The sequence below is a fragment of the Electrophorus electricus genome, chromosome 7, assembly GCF_041902795.1.
Source record: "Electrophorus electricus isolate QZ-2024a chromosome 7, ASM4190279v1, whole genome shotgun sequence".
Classification (NCBI taxonomy): Eukaryota; Metazoa; Chordata; class Actinopteri; order Gymnotiformes; family Gymnotidae; genus Electrophorus; species Electrophorus electricus.
The window spans coordinates 21,242,405-21,256,392 of record NC_137503.1 but is presented as its reverse complement, the minus strand read 5'-3'; the positions used below and the strand labels follow the sequence as shown (position 1 = coordinate 21,256,392).

The 13,988-nt window shown below is 40.0% G+C and overlaps 1 protein-coding gene across 1 annotated transcript; it reads left to right on the top strand.

The window, feature by feature from the left end:
- The first annotated feature begins 4,774 nt into the window (after positions 1–4,774).
- Positions 4,775–6,328, top strand: gjd2b (gap junction protein delta 2b). The gene is given in 3 exon segments (XM_035524616.2): positions 4,775–4,976; positions 5,285–5,904; positions 5,907–6,328. Coding segments are annotated over 3 exon segments (897 nt in total). The 5' UTR covers positions 4,775–4,905; the 3' UTR covers positions 6,113–6,328.
- The last annotated feature ends 7,660 nt before the right edge of the window (positions 6,329–13,988 follow it).

Genomic DNA, 13,988 nt, shown 5'->3' with positions numbered 1-13,988 from the left:
CAGCTGCCTCTAAGCAAACCAAAGACAGTGTACACCACAGGAACTGTGACACCTAGGCCCTAATAAAGACCACATGAAATTATGATATAGATCAATTTCCCCAGTGAAGTGATTGGTATCTTTAGAGATGACTTTGTAAACAGATTTCACTTTATTCAGTAGTTATTATTGTTTTTGTCACGGAACGCTTGCCTCCTGCGAGGCACGTGGTTTGGCCAGGCACGTGCAGTAGGAGGGTCATGTTCGTAGCCACACCTGCACACACCTGTATTGTGTTAGTCTTTGTGTATTTAAACTCTTGTCATTGTGTGCAGTGTTGTCAGTTATAGTTGGCATAATGTGGGAACGTTAAATGTGTTTCTTGCCGTGGTTAAATGTAATCGTGTTTGTTCAGTGGTAACTGTGTGGCGTTCATTGTTTGTAACGCACGTGAGTGCCGTCGTCTTTATGTTTCAATTAAATGTTCGTCTATGTCGAAGAGAGGCTGTGCGTCCTGCCCCTCGCCCTGCGGCACTCGGGCCACCACACGTTACAGTTTTAGTCTAATAATTATAATGTATGCTTGTCAAAGGTTTGGGACAGAGTCATTCAGTCTTATGCTATGTCTGACCTTCACTGAAGAAATGTGGTTGTACTCATTTTTACTCAATGAACTTTACTGATAACTCACTCAACTGGATATCACACCAAACTAGACAGTTGAGTGGTTGTACTGTATAAGGTACTTTTTATTTTGGGGAGGTAGGAGTATGTGTGTAATGAGGGGGTGGGGTAATTGTGAGTCCTATAACCATGTTTGTCCACATTGCCTCTCTCATTCCACAAACACTCTGACAGTTGCTCCACAAGTGTCCCCAAAACCCCCTTCTTCTAAGTGCAGACACACATGTCATTTTATTAGAAGCCCTACAGTAGTTTTCTGAGGAACAGATGTTAGAGAACCAGGTGTTTAACACATACCTCCACTGGAAAATACAGTCAAGCACACACCATACCACACACCTACTACACCACATACTAGCACTATGGGCTTAATGACACACAGCAATAAGTGATGATACTTTGTATATGATAGTATGTGACTGAAATATGTTATTAGGACATCCAGTATATGACACATCACTTTGCACAGTATTGTTTACTAATTATAATATTCTTGCCTTCAAACAGATGTTATTTACATTTATTTAACCCCTGCAGGGATTAATGTTCTTGTAGTGTGAAATTGTATGTGCATGAGAGAGCAGAGAGTGAATATGAATGGTGACAGGTTTGTTCAGTCATGCTGGTCTGAGTCTAGCACTACATAGGAAAATGTCCAATTATCACAGTGGCACAGGTTCAGCATTCCACAAGGCTCCCACTGAAATACTTGGCCCTGTTCCAGATGTCCAAACAGAGTCCAAGTTAGATTCCATTAGAGGTGGAAAGTCCCATAATGATCTCAGTTACTTTTATTGTTGTCACGATTGTCTGGTAATCCAGCAGGAGGGACACGCCCACTCCTGCTCAGGAACACGCCCTCTCCTGATCCCAATCCGATACCTATTAATCCTACTAACCTGTTCCTTTTTTCTTTCCCTCACTATTTAAACCCGCAGGTTCCTGAGGACAGTGCTTCGCATTAGTGAACTATCACAAGAGTGCAATGCTACTTCAAAACGCCTTTGTTTTTCTTTTGTCACTGCTTTGCAATTGTTTAAGTTATGGATAATAAAGAGCACCCTCTTTCAGCCTCGCCTCTTGCTCCCTGTGCCGCCGCCGTCACAATTGTATAGTCAATAATAAATAATGACTTGTACTGTAATTAACATTTAATAACTCTGCCATGGTTATGACTTAATAACTTAGCCTAATTTATTGAAAGAAAGTTGGTCTCATTTGAAAGTATCAGGTAGGGGCTAGCTTTGGTAAAAATGTAATTTAACTAGGAACTTCCAAGCCCAGCTAATAACATTTTAAAATCAGGGGACCATTTGCTAATGTTTTGGCCCCACTTGGGCCCCATCAGGGTTGGTCTTCTTGGAAAGGATGAGTGCTACATGTGATTACAATTTAGTGGCCTTTATATCTTATACAACTCCAAAACAGTTTATAGAGGCTCTGTGTAAATAATAATGCTTCTCTGTTAGGTATACACTTTATCTTTTCATTTAAATCTCTAATGATGATGATCTATTATCACCATACCAATAAATAAAGAGTGCTTTCTGTCTTCTACAAAAAGCTTCTCAAGTATCACAAGCAGATACATACTCTAAGTAATCTGAAAAATGTGACCCTTTGGTAATAATGTTGTGGTTATAGGAGCCTGTCACAATTAGTCCTTCCCATCTTCCATGTTCCATGTTTTAAACCTGTACCTTGTTTCTACCTTGTTAAGTTCATGTATTTAAACCCTGTTGTGTTCCCGGTGTCTTTGCTGTTCATTGTTTATTAATGGTTGTCATTCTTTGAATACGTGTGTTTATGTTTATTTGATGGTTGCGTTTGTGTTCGGTTCATTGTGTTTGGTTTAATGTCTGGATGTTTGAAAGCCTGTCTGTTTCAAATCCTTCGTTTATTATCCTGTTTTGTTATCCTAGCCTTCGTGTTTCCTAGCCTATGTTATAGTCTGCTTTATGCAAAAACAGAAACTTCAGTGGATTAAAATTACAAGCAACTGTTTGAACGTGAACATACTGCTTCCAAAGATTGCACTGCTCTGCTTAGGCTAAATGGGCCCTTTCCACGGAATTATGCAGCACATTTTCAAGAGTCAATCAGATTGCAATAAACACATCCAAATACATCCTGCTTGTTGTTGCATTAAACACCATTGTTTTTTGTTTTAACAACAATTTTTTGCTGATTGATTGCTCAGATATTTATTGTATTTTTTTCCAGGGTTACATTTACAGTTCTATGTATTTGGTTAGTTCTATGTTTTATTTGTAGCCTGATAAGATAATGTCAGTATAAAGTATATTTAAAATTACACTGGATTCTGGATAAATGATGATGCTCTCTTCTTTTCAGAGCAAAGCAGGCAGCCTATAAAAGAGTTACTTACAGCTTTTACTGATATACAGGACACCAATGTTGACACCATGTTCAATTTTAATATTGTATTGGTACATATTCTATTTATGCATTATTACATACACTAATGGGAAAATGTCTGCAACTTTGTCATCACAGCTGTCTTCTAGGTCAAGGGAGGGTGAAAAATCAGCACTCGATCAAACCATGTGATTTGAACACCCCTGTGCTAGGTACAGGTCTATTAGCTACATCACTAAACAGAGCAGTTATGCATGTGATAGACTGGTCAAACTGTAAGGCTAATCATTGAGACACAAATGGGCACATGAAAACAAGACATTGGTCACAATTCCTCCTCAGAACAGTGACTCCAGCATGTCTAAAGTGCTTAATACAAAGAGTCAGAGACTATTATAGCCAAGGACAAATCATGTTACACTAATATTACTCTGCATCAAGACTGGTTGATCTGAGTGCCTCTTTAAACTTTTACATGAGAAAGTATCTGCCTGCTATTTACCTGATATATTAGCAAAAACTAATTTAAGAGCCTGGATTTTTCTCTTTCATAGATTTGCCTCTATGTATGAAACAATGTACGTTGATTTGCACTATTGTGAAATAACAGTGTTAGCTTCGAATGATGTTGCCAGTGTATTATAATAGGTTTGTTATAGGTCAGTTGAGGAAAAGTATAAAATTACTTCCACACCTCAGCATATTATTCCGCTCATTAATACAAATCCATTCTTTCTCTTTTTCTCTCTACAAATTTACTCCTAATGTTGATCCAGTTTTTAACATAGAAGCAAATATTTCATTTACAGTAAGATGCTCATCATTTTTATTATGAAGAGAATAATAATAGTACTTAGCAAATCTTTTGTGCACTAATGCTCAAACCTGTTGTTTCATTATTGTTTTGGATTATGTTTTAGGAATTTAAGTATATAATGATTATTTTCCTTTCCATTCAAATATAAGTTTGCAGTTTATCACTTACTACTGAAGTGACGTGCTGATATGGAAGGTATGTACTATAGCATAGCGAAGCTACCACTTAAGTTCTTATTTGTCTATTTTGATTGATTGTTTCTGGCGTGTTGAAAATTAAGGAATTTCACGAAGTGTCCCCCACCATGCTTTACCAGTCTCTTCCCATACTTGGGCCGTCAGGCTGTATTCCAGGATGAGGGGTCTCTCCTCTCTCCTTCCATTCATGGCCACTTTACCCTCAATGGCGCAGGAGCTATCAAATAAGGAGAGGGAAGGCCACGGGCGCCTGGGGCTGTATAAATGAATGAAGGTTCAGGGAACTCACTCTCAAAGGGAACCAGCTCTTGGTGCAGATCTGGAAAAGTATGGCTTAAACTGTCATAGTTGTCAGACATCTATTAACTGTCTGAAGTTGAAGCCAAGATGAGCTAATACAAAGGAACTATTAGAATAAACACAGTCAATCCTGTCATAAACGGAAATAAATTATACACATTATTAGATTGGTGGTACTAGCGATAGTATTAGTAGTAGTAGTTGAAGAATAGTAGAAAGTAATGGTGGTATATGTTGTCAAAAGAAATCGCAAAACTTGCAAAGACTAGCAAAGGGCCAAACATGACACTCAACAATCCCCCCCACCACCCCCAACCCATTCAAGTTCCAATATGACCTGTACCATCGCAAAAAAATATATATAAATAAATAAAAAATAATAATAATAAAAAAAAAGAGCAAGAGCATCAGGCGGGTTTTGAAGCAAGGTGATCAGCGAAAATGCCTACGCCACATAAATTGCCCGCATTTGGAGAAACACACAGGGAACAATAGCTCTCATTGGAAGTTGCACAGTCCACCGTGTTATACCAACTCTGATGAACATTTATGGGGGAATGGACGATTCTCGAACGCCTTTTGGAAGCAGCTGTTCAGCAGCACTCTACTATGATTGGAAGGTAAGCAAATGTTGATTATTGATTTATTCTTTTTTAAATGCATGCAAACATATAAAGTGAGTAATTCAGTAGTTTCAGCACCCAAACGCAGCAATATGCTTATTATATGTGCTACAATTAAATGGGTTGGTAATTATAACGACAGTTTTGTGAATATATACTAACAAAACAGCAGTAGCAGCGCTCTGGGCGCACGGTCTATAATGAAGCTCTAGTTTACTCTCGGTTGGCTCCCATAATCATGTCCATCACTCTACATTAAATATAAATAAACCAACATTTAAAATTGTTCAATTGTTTGTTCTCAGGATCCTCCTGACGGTGGTCGTCATCTTCCGAATTCTAATCGTAGCAATAGTAGGGGAAACAGTCTACGACGACGAGCAATCCATGTTCGCGAGCAACACATTACAACCGGGCTGCAACCAGGCTTGTTATGATAAGGCATTCCCTATTTCCCATATCAGATACGGGGTGTTTCAGATAGTTATGATGTGCACCCCGAGTCTATGCTTCATCACTTACTCCGTGCACCAATCCGCCAAACAAAAAGAGTGCAAGTACTCCACCGTCTACCTGTCTCTGGATAAAGAACCCAATTCAATAAATCGAGATGACAGCAAAAAGATTACAAACACAATTATTAACGGATTTCTTCAAAATACGGAAAACTCCACCAAGGAGGCAGAACCCGGTTGTTTGGAAATGAAGGATATTCCCAATGTATCCATTAGATCTACGAAATCTAAATTGAGACAAGAAGGAATCTCGAGGTTTTACATCATCCAGGTAGTTTTCAGAAACGCGCCAGAAATAGGATTCTTAGTGGGTCAGTACTTCCTATATGGATTCAATGTCCCCGCGGTCTGCGAGTGTGATCTATCCCCTTGTATCAAAGATGTCGAGTGCTATGTTTCAGGACCCACGGAGTAACAGTGTTCTTGGTCTTTATATTCGCCGTCAGTGGAATATGCGTAGTTCTCAACTTGGCAGAACTCAACCATCTTAGCTGGAGGAAAATTAAAACGACGGTGCGGGGTGTGCAAGCAAAGAGAAAGTCAATTTATGAAATCCGGAATGGACTTGCCCCGATTTAGCATGCCCGCACTCAATCTAGTGATTCGGCGTACGTGTAGGAATTAACGGGCTCACATTTTTGTGGTCTTCTTTAGATTACATCGTATATTATAGCGGTCATAGCGAATAGACTATTAAAAACTATCTTATGTGATTGTACTGAATGTCACATAAGCAACTTTTAGTAGCTACTACTTTTACTTTGACTATTATACAAGATACAATATCAATATCATATAGTCTAGACTGTGTTACTGGGACGCACTAGTAGGCGAACAGATGGCAAACATGCGCTGCACCAAATATGATTTTGAAAAGACAAATGCATTCTAAAGTGCTGTGAAGGTTGTCGTTTTCGTTTTCGATAATCCAACCGTTGTCCTCCTTTTAACGACTGAGATTCGTAACGTCGTGTTGCTTACCGATTGTTTGAAGTCTATTCAAGAACTATTTATTTAGCCTATATGCTATAAAAATCATCCCTGTTATGTGTTTAGAAGATGGAATGGATATCCCATGATTTTGGTAGCACCGAGTACCTTACCGTGAGACACCGCTCCACTGCTTAAAGATGATGTTCAGATCGGCGGTGGAGTCTGTTTTGTTGCAGACGCTAACGTATGTAACTTTTGATGTGTGTGTGTGTGTGTGTGTGTGTGTGTGTGTGTGTGTGTGTGTGCGTGTGTGCGTGTGCGCGCGCGTGTGTCTGTATGTAGTGTATTATGCCTGTATATTAAATTTATATTATTGTAGGCTATATTTTAATCCTTGACATGAATTGGGACATGGGGTCTGTATTCCAGGTGTGGATATCCAAAAATGTGGTCCTCTTTCCCTTTAATGTGTAAGGATGTGGGATTAGGGATATCAAATAATTGATCACATCATTTTCCATTAGCAAAACATATTCCTATATTCCAGGATGCATTACAGTGAACTTTGTGTAAATTGCCCCAGTTACCAGGTAAAACTAAAAAAAAAAAAATTATAATCACTATGAGACCTATGTGCTGTGCATTGCTTTCTTACCCTCTATTATACAGCTGGAATGTGGAAAGCTGCTTTGGTTCAGATCTCAGGCAAAGTCATGTGCTTCTGCCCAATGCAATATCTTAATCTACTTCTCCACGTGCATTGATTAGCTTTTCATCAAAAATTCTTGTCTGTTTGTAAACTTTAAAACTGGTCAGCCCCATGCTGTTTAAACCTTTCTGGATGGAGAGTGACCCTTCCAGTGGAATCAGAATGAAGATGACAGCATCGTTAATGGCAGTAACGTTCACTTAGGGCAGGTTGGGGTTAGGAAATGTCCTGATCAGTACACTAGGTGCTAGGAAAGGTCCCCACACTGAGGGACTGGGAAATTATCTAGGAAGGTTTGCTGCACCAGATGCACCCATTTTCATGGATCAGCTGTCTTTCACCTTAGGTCATGGAAAAACTGCTAAATACTGCATCAGCAGCTCTGCCTGGCCCTCCCTCCCTAAGCAGATCAACCAAGCCAACCTGAGAGGACATGCCTGACAAAGATGACCAAGATGATGACAGAGAAAGTGAAGATGACAAAGTCAGGCAGAGAAAGTGAAAGATGGAAGGACCCAACAGTACAACTTGGTGCTTAGCAAACCTGAGAGTCTACCTCAGTAACAGATGGCCTCATTCAGGTTAAAATCCCATGATTGACCATCAACTCAAAATATTTATGTGAAATTAAGTTTTTTTTAATATGTGCAACTAAATAAAGTCAAAATGAAGTGCCATAAATTTAGTTAGTTTTATTTAAGTTCTTCAAGTTCTACTAACAATGAAAGATCCATACAATCTGTTGCCTTTTTTTTGCTTTCAAATTTCTACAATACATACATTTTTACACTTAAAATTCCACATCTGCATTTATTCATATTCAGAGCAGTTGACAAGCAGCAATCAGTTTTGCATATATCATAGAATCTTGATGTACCTAGCTGCTACCTTTAAATGAAAAACAAATAAAATTATTATTGTTGTTTTTGTTGATGATGTTTGTTTCTTTGGTTTTTTAGAAGTATAAAGTGGTCAAACCTAAAGGTCAGTGCATTATTTAAGTACTATATACTGCACAAGATCTTAAAATGCACAGCTGATTTAAATGTAATAACACATTTTTCATATTTGTAGCTTGAGCTGTAAAGAATCATTTCCTTTAGGTAACTGATAAGTCAGTGCAAAGGTTTTGTGTTTCTCATCAAGAGTGCAAAGTATGACCATTAGCTAGTTAGCTAACCATTTCAAAATATCTAGCAATGTAAAGCATTTCTACAATTTTAGTATTTTACTACTACAAACGTGTTTGAGATGTTAGTAGATTATATATTAAGTGTTTATTTTTATTAGATCTTCCTAATCTGAGCATGGGTGTTGAAATCCCCTGGTGCTCTCAATGATGATGGTCATGTAGCTTCACTGGCCATCAGAACTGAGCTAAAATAATGCTCTGAAGTCTGAAGAATAAAATAGATTTTGACAAAACCATTGAGTTTAGGTTATAATTTAGCTAGAAAACAAATGAATAATTTTAGAAAATGTAGTAACTATGAACACCACACACATGGACAAGAGTGAGCAGGAACATATACCTGCATGGACAACTCGCATGGGTATGGGCACACCACCTGGCCAGAAAGCTCTCAGTACCGTTGGAGGTCATCTGGGCAACATGCCCAATCTTTCATTATTTTTGAGGACTGAACCAGAACCAGAAAACTTTTGTGATGATCATGATGAAAATTCATAGTATCTTCAGACAACACTATAGCTGTTACGTCAGCCTGACTGACTATCCATCCGAAATCCTGTCTGACCTGAGACTCGTGCTGGGAAAGGGCAGATTATTGAGGACAAATAGTTATGCAAAAACTAATGCCTTGATTGATCTTTCAGCCAGTTCTAAACCCTGCTTACCTATAGTGAAGTTAAAGACTAATCAAACTCAAATTTGTTAATATTATTAGGGTTAGACAAGCTAAATAAAGACGTCCTGTTTTACTTCCACTGCAAAGATCATTTGCACCAGCAGATGTTTCTGTTGGCACTACTCACAAGTGCTGTTCACGTCTACTTAATGTCAACTAATAAAAGTCCCATAAATCCCTTTGAAGAACACTGCCTGAGGATAAACATGCCTGCCAGCCTGAGGAAATAAGGAGTCCTTCTGAGAGATACTCTGCATGAGATTTCTCCTGCTGTCAAATTCTCACAATCTCTAACACAGGGTGGTTGTCTGGATTACATGCTGTAGGAACTTGTGGGAGCCCAAGTGAGTTGGGATGAGATTTTTTAGCAGATAACAAACCAATTCATGAAAGATGTGAGAAGAGAAAGAATGAGTACTGCAGGGGTTTCTCAAATGCCTTCGAAATCTGAAATTTAAGAAATGAGTTTAAAGTGCATATTCACGTCCACCCCTTTTTAGTTTGATGTCTTGAGGCAACACCAACAAGAGCTGCTCAAGTGCCGCAGGGCAAGGAACAGGATGCACAGAGCTCTCTCGACGTAGACAAACACTTATTCGCACAAAACACGAACAATAAATGATATGAAACTCACAGGTAAAAAGACTTTAAAGGTGTTAGCAAGATAGATGGCTGTAAAGTTTGCAATAACAAGCTGTTCAGACAAGTATAGGACCAATTAATAATTTTAAAGTGCGCCAACTGAAAACTCATGTTGTTACATGTTACATCATTGGCTAGTACTGCTTGTCTGACTGGACTCACATTGTTATGGTAACATACATGAAGTGGTGCTCTACTCATGAGCATAATTTTGGATCTGATTAGTTGTGGTGTGAATGTAAATGGAGATTTGCTTCACACTGTTGAGTAGAGCGTGTATATAAATAGCTCACTCTTAATCGATAATCAGAAAGAATTAAATTTGACTAGCAAAAATCTTGGCATGTAAATGTAGCCTGTTAAAATTTAAACATGGAAATTTCAACAATGCATTTAAATGCAGATCCTTTGTGTGACAGGTTCTTTTTAACAGGGGCTTAAGAGTCATTCAATGGCTTTGTAAGAAGCCTCAAGAAGTTATCAAATCAAATCATCAAATCAAATTTATTTACACTATATTGCCAAAAGTATTCACTTGTCTGCCTTTGTACACATATGAACTTGAATGACATCCCAACCTTAATCCATAGGGTTTAATATGATGTTGGCCTACCCTTTGCAGCTTTAACTCTTCTGGGAAGGCTTTCCACAAAGTTTAGGAGTGTGTTTAAAGGAATTTTTGTCCATTTTTCAAGAAGCACATTTGTGATGCACTATGAAGATTTTCTCATCCCCTGATGTTGGACGAGAAGGCAGGCTCGTAGTCTCCGCTCTAATTAATCCCAAAGGTCCTATCGGGTTGAACTCAGGACTCTGTACAGGCCAGTCAAGTTCTTTCACACCAAACTCACTCATCCCTGTCTTTATGGACCTTGCTTTGTGCACTGGTGCGCAGTCATGTTGGAACAGGAAGGGGCCATCCGCAAACTGTTCCCACAAAGCTAGAAGCATGAAATTGTCCAAATTCTCTTGGTATGCTGAAGCATTAACAATTCCTTTCACTGGAACTAAGGGGCCGAGCCCAACTCCTGAAAAACAATCCCACAGCATAATCCCCCCTCCACCAAACTTTACTGTCACGGACTGCTCCTCCCCCATAAGTCATGTGGTACAGCTCGCTACATGCAGGGGGATCCACATGTACTGTATTTATTTGTGTTGGGCGGGGCCGATCGAGTTGAAGATCGAGTTGAAGAGACCTGTGTCCAAAGACAAGAGAACCTGAGCTCTTCCGCATCTGTGGACCTGCCAGGAGGAGGACTGGAAGGGTTAGCTCAAAGTCCCGGAGGGGGAGTTCCACTGGGACGCTCCAAGATCGGCAGGAGTAAGGAGGACCATCAGGGGAAGCTACACGTATGGAACCAGGGTGGACGTACACCCCCACGTGTCCGATGGGCCTGCCTTGTATTAGGTGGGTGCCGGGCTTAGCCGTGCTGTGTCTGTCTGTGTATGTGCATGGCAGCCTGGGATTTGCAGCCACAGAGGTAGACACTTCGGGAGTCACGCCCCTTGGGAGGGGGTTCTGTCATGGACTGCTCCTCCCCCATTAGTCATGTGGTACAGCCTGCCACATGCAGGGGCATCCACATGTACTGTGTTTATTTGTGTTGTAACCACCATCCCCAACCCACCACCCCTCCAGGTACAGGATTTAGCGTTAATGTCTTTTTAAACCCCTGTCCGTGTGGGCTCCCATTGTTGGTCATTGTCGCTACGTGTGTGTTTAATTAGATCTGTGTAGTGGTAACATTGGTTTGTGTAGTTTCCGTTAAGTGTACATATGTTTTCGTTTAATGTTAAATGTATGGTTGTGTTTATTGTGAACGTTGTATGTGAGTGCCACCTCTGTTTCACGTGTTTTGTGTTAATAAATGTTTTGCATGAAGGAGGAAGTCTGTGCGTCCTGCCCCGCACCCTGCAGCACTCGGGCCAGCAGCAATGTTACATTTACACTTGGCACAATGCAGTCAGAGAAGTACCATTCTGGCAACTGCCAAACCCAGAGTCATCCATTGGATTGCCAGACAGAGAAGCATGAGTTCTCACTCCAGAGAACATGTCTCCACTGTTCTATAGTCCAATGACGGTATGCTTTACACCAGTGCATCCAATGCTTTGCATTGCATTTGGTGATGTAAGGCTTGGATGCCGTTGCTTGGCCATGGAAACCCATTCCATTAAGCTCTCTATGCACACTGTTCTTGACCTAATCTGAAGGCCATGTGAAGTTTGGAGGTCTGTAGCAATTGACTCTGCAGAAACTTAGCAATCTCTGTGCACTATGCACCTCAGCATCCAGTGACCCCGCTCTGTCATTTTATGTGGCCTACCACTTCATGGCTGAGTGGCTGTCGTTCCCAATCACTTCCCCTTTGTTATAATACCACTGACAGTTGACTGTGGAATATTTAGTAGTGAGGAAATTTCATGACTGGACTTGTCCTGTCATGGTACCATGCTGCAATTCACTGAGCTCCTGAGAGCGACCCATTGTTTCACAAATGTTTGTAGAAGCAGTCTGCATGCATATGTGCTTGGTTTTGTACACCTGTGGCCATGGAAGTGATTGGAACACCTGAACACTTTTGGTAATATAGTGTATATAGCGCTTTTTACAACAGATGTCACAAAGCAGCTTTACAAATGTCCATGCCAAGCCCCCAGTGAGAAAGCTAAGGGTGACAGTGGCAAGGAAAAACTCCCTAGAGCATGAGGAAGAATCCTTGAGAGGAATCAAAATTCAATGGGGGGCCCATCCTCCTCTGTCTGAAAAAGGTCACCACAATAGTAACAATTTTAAGAGGAAAAAAAAAATTATATGAAAAAAATAAGCAATTAATGTCTAGTCCAATTTTCTGGAGGTGCTAGTATTGTCCCGATTGGTGTGGACGCGTCCAAAACCCATCTCACAAAAGAACGTCCATTAAGGGCAACAAAGAAGTAGTTGGCTGGGGTGAAGATGTGGTAGGCTACAGCAGGGGACATCAGGGGCTGGTGGGAGTAGTCATGGCAGCTGAGATGGGTTGAGGTTCAGTAACATCATGACAACAGGGGTAGGTGTACCTCAGCAGAAAGAGGAAATAGATTATTAGGTATGTCCAGGTATGAGGGTGTGTAAATTAAGGAATGATAATGTGCAAAGATGGACTATGACAGCACAGCTAAAAGAATAGAGCCAGAAGGAACCACAGGCATGAGGGCACCCTGGAACATTAGCACTCTGCCACTCTCAGTCAACAAAAATGACAAAAGAGAGGTGAAGTGACAGCATTTACAGGAAGGTTATTTCATAGTGTGGAAGCTTTGTAGGAAAAGGCTCTACCCCATGTGGTAGATTTTCTTGTTCTTGGTACTAATAAAGAGCCTGCACCTTTTGATCTAAGCAGACATAGTGGATTGTAATGCACTAAGAGTTCTCTAAGGTACTATGGGGCAAGACCATTCAGTGCTTTGTAGGTCATTATAAGTATTTTATAATCAATACAAAATTTTACTGGGAGCTCAGTAAAATAGCTAAGATAGGAGTGATGTGATCAAATTTTCTAGTTCTAGTAAGAGCTCTAGCTGCTGCATTTTGAACTAGCTGGAGCTTGTTTAGGCACTTTGTAGTACAGCCTGATAGAAAGGCATTAAAGTAGTCCAATCTTGAACTGATAAATGCATGGACTAGCTTTTTTGCATCATGTGAGGAGAGCATGTTCCTAATCTTTGAAATGTTCCTAAGGTGGAGAAAGGCGGTCCTAGAAATATTATTTACGTGAGCTTCCAAGGAGAGACTGGGATTCATAATAACTCCAAGATCTTTAACTGTTAGGGAAAATGTGATTGGGAGACCATTGAGGTTCATTGAGTAATTAAAGTGTGAGAAGCTAGCCGTCTCTGGGCCTAATAGAAGCACCTCTCTTTTTGCCAGGATTAAGTGAGAGAAAATGTTCCTCAGCATTTAGTGTCATCCTTTATGCATTCGTTAATAATACTAAGATGTTATATATTCTCTGGTTTGCCTGAGACTTATAGCTCAGTATCATTAGCGTAGCAGTGGAAACTAGCACTGTGTTTATGTATAATGTCACCTAGAGGTAGCATGTATAAAGAAATAAGAAAAGGCTCTAGAACAGATCCTTGTGGAACACCATAGCTAACCTTGTTATATGCTGAGAAGTCTGCATTTATGTTAACAAACTGGTAGCAACCAGCTAGATAAGATTTAAACCAGGAAAGGGCTATGCCCCTAATCCCAACAACATTTTCGAGTCTATCAAGTAAAATGTTGTATTCAAGTGTCGAATTCTTTACTTAAATCAAGCAATATAAGCAAAAAGACATAACCCTGGTCAGAAGC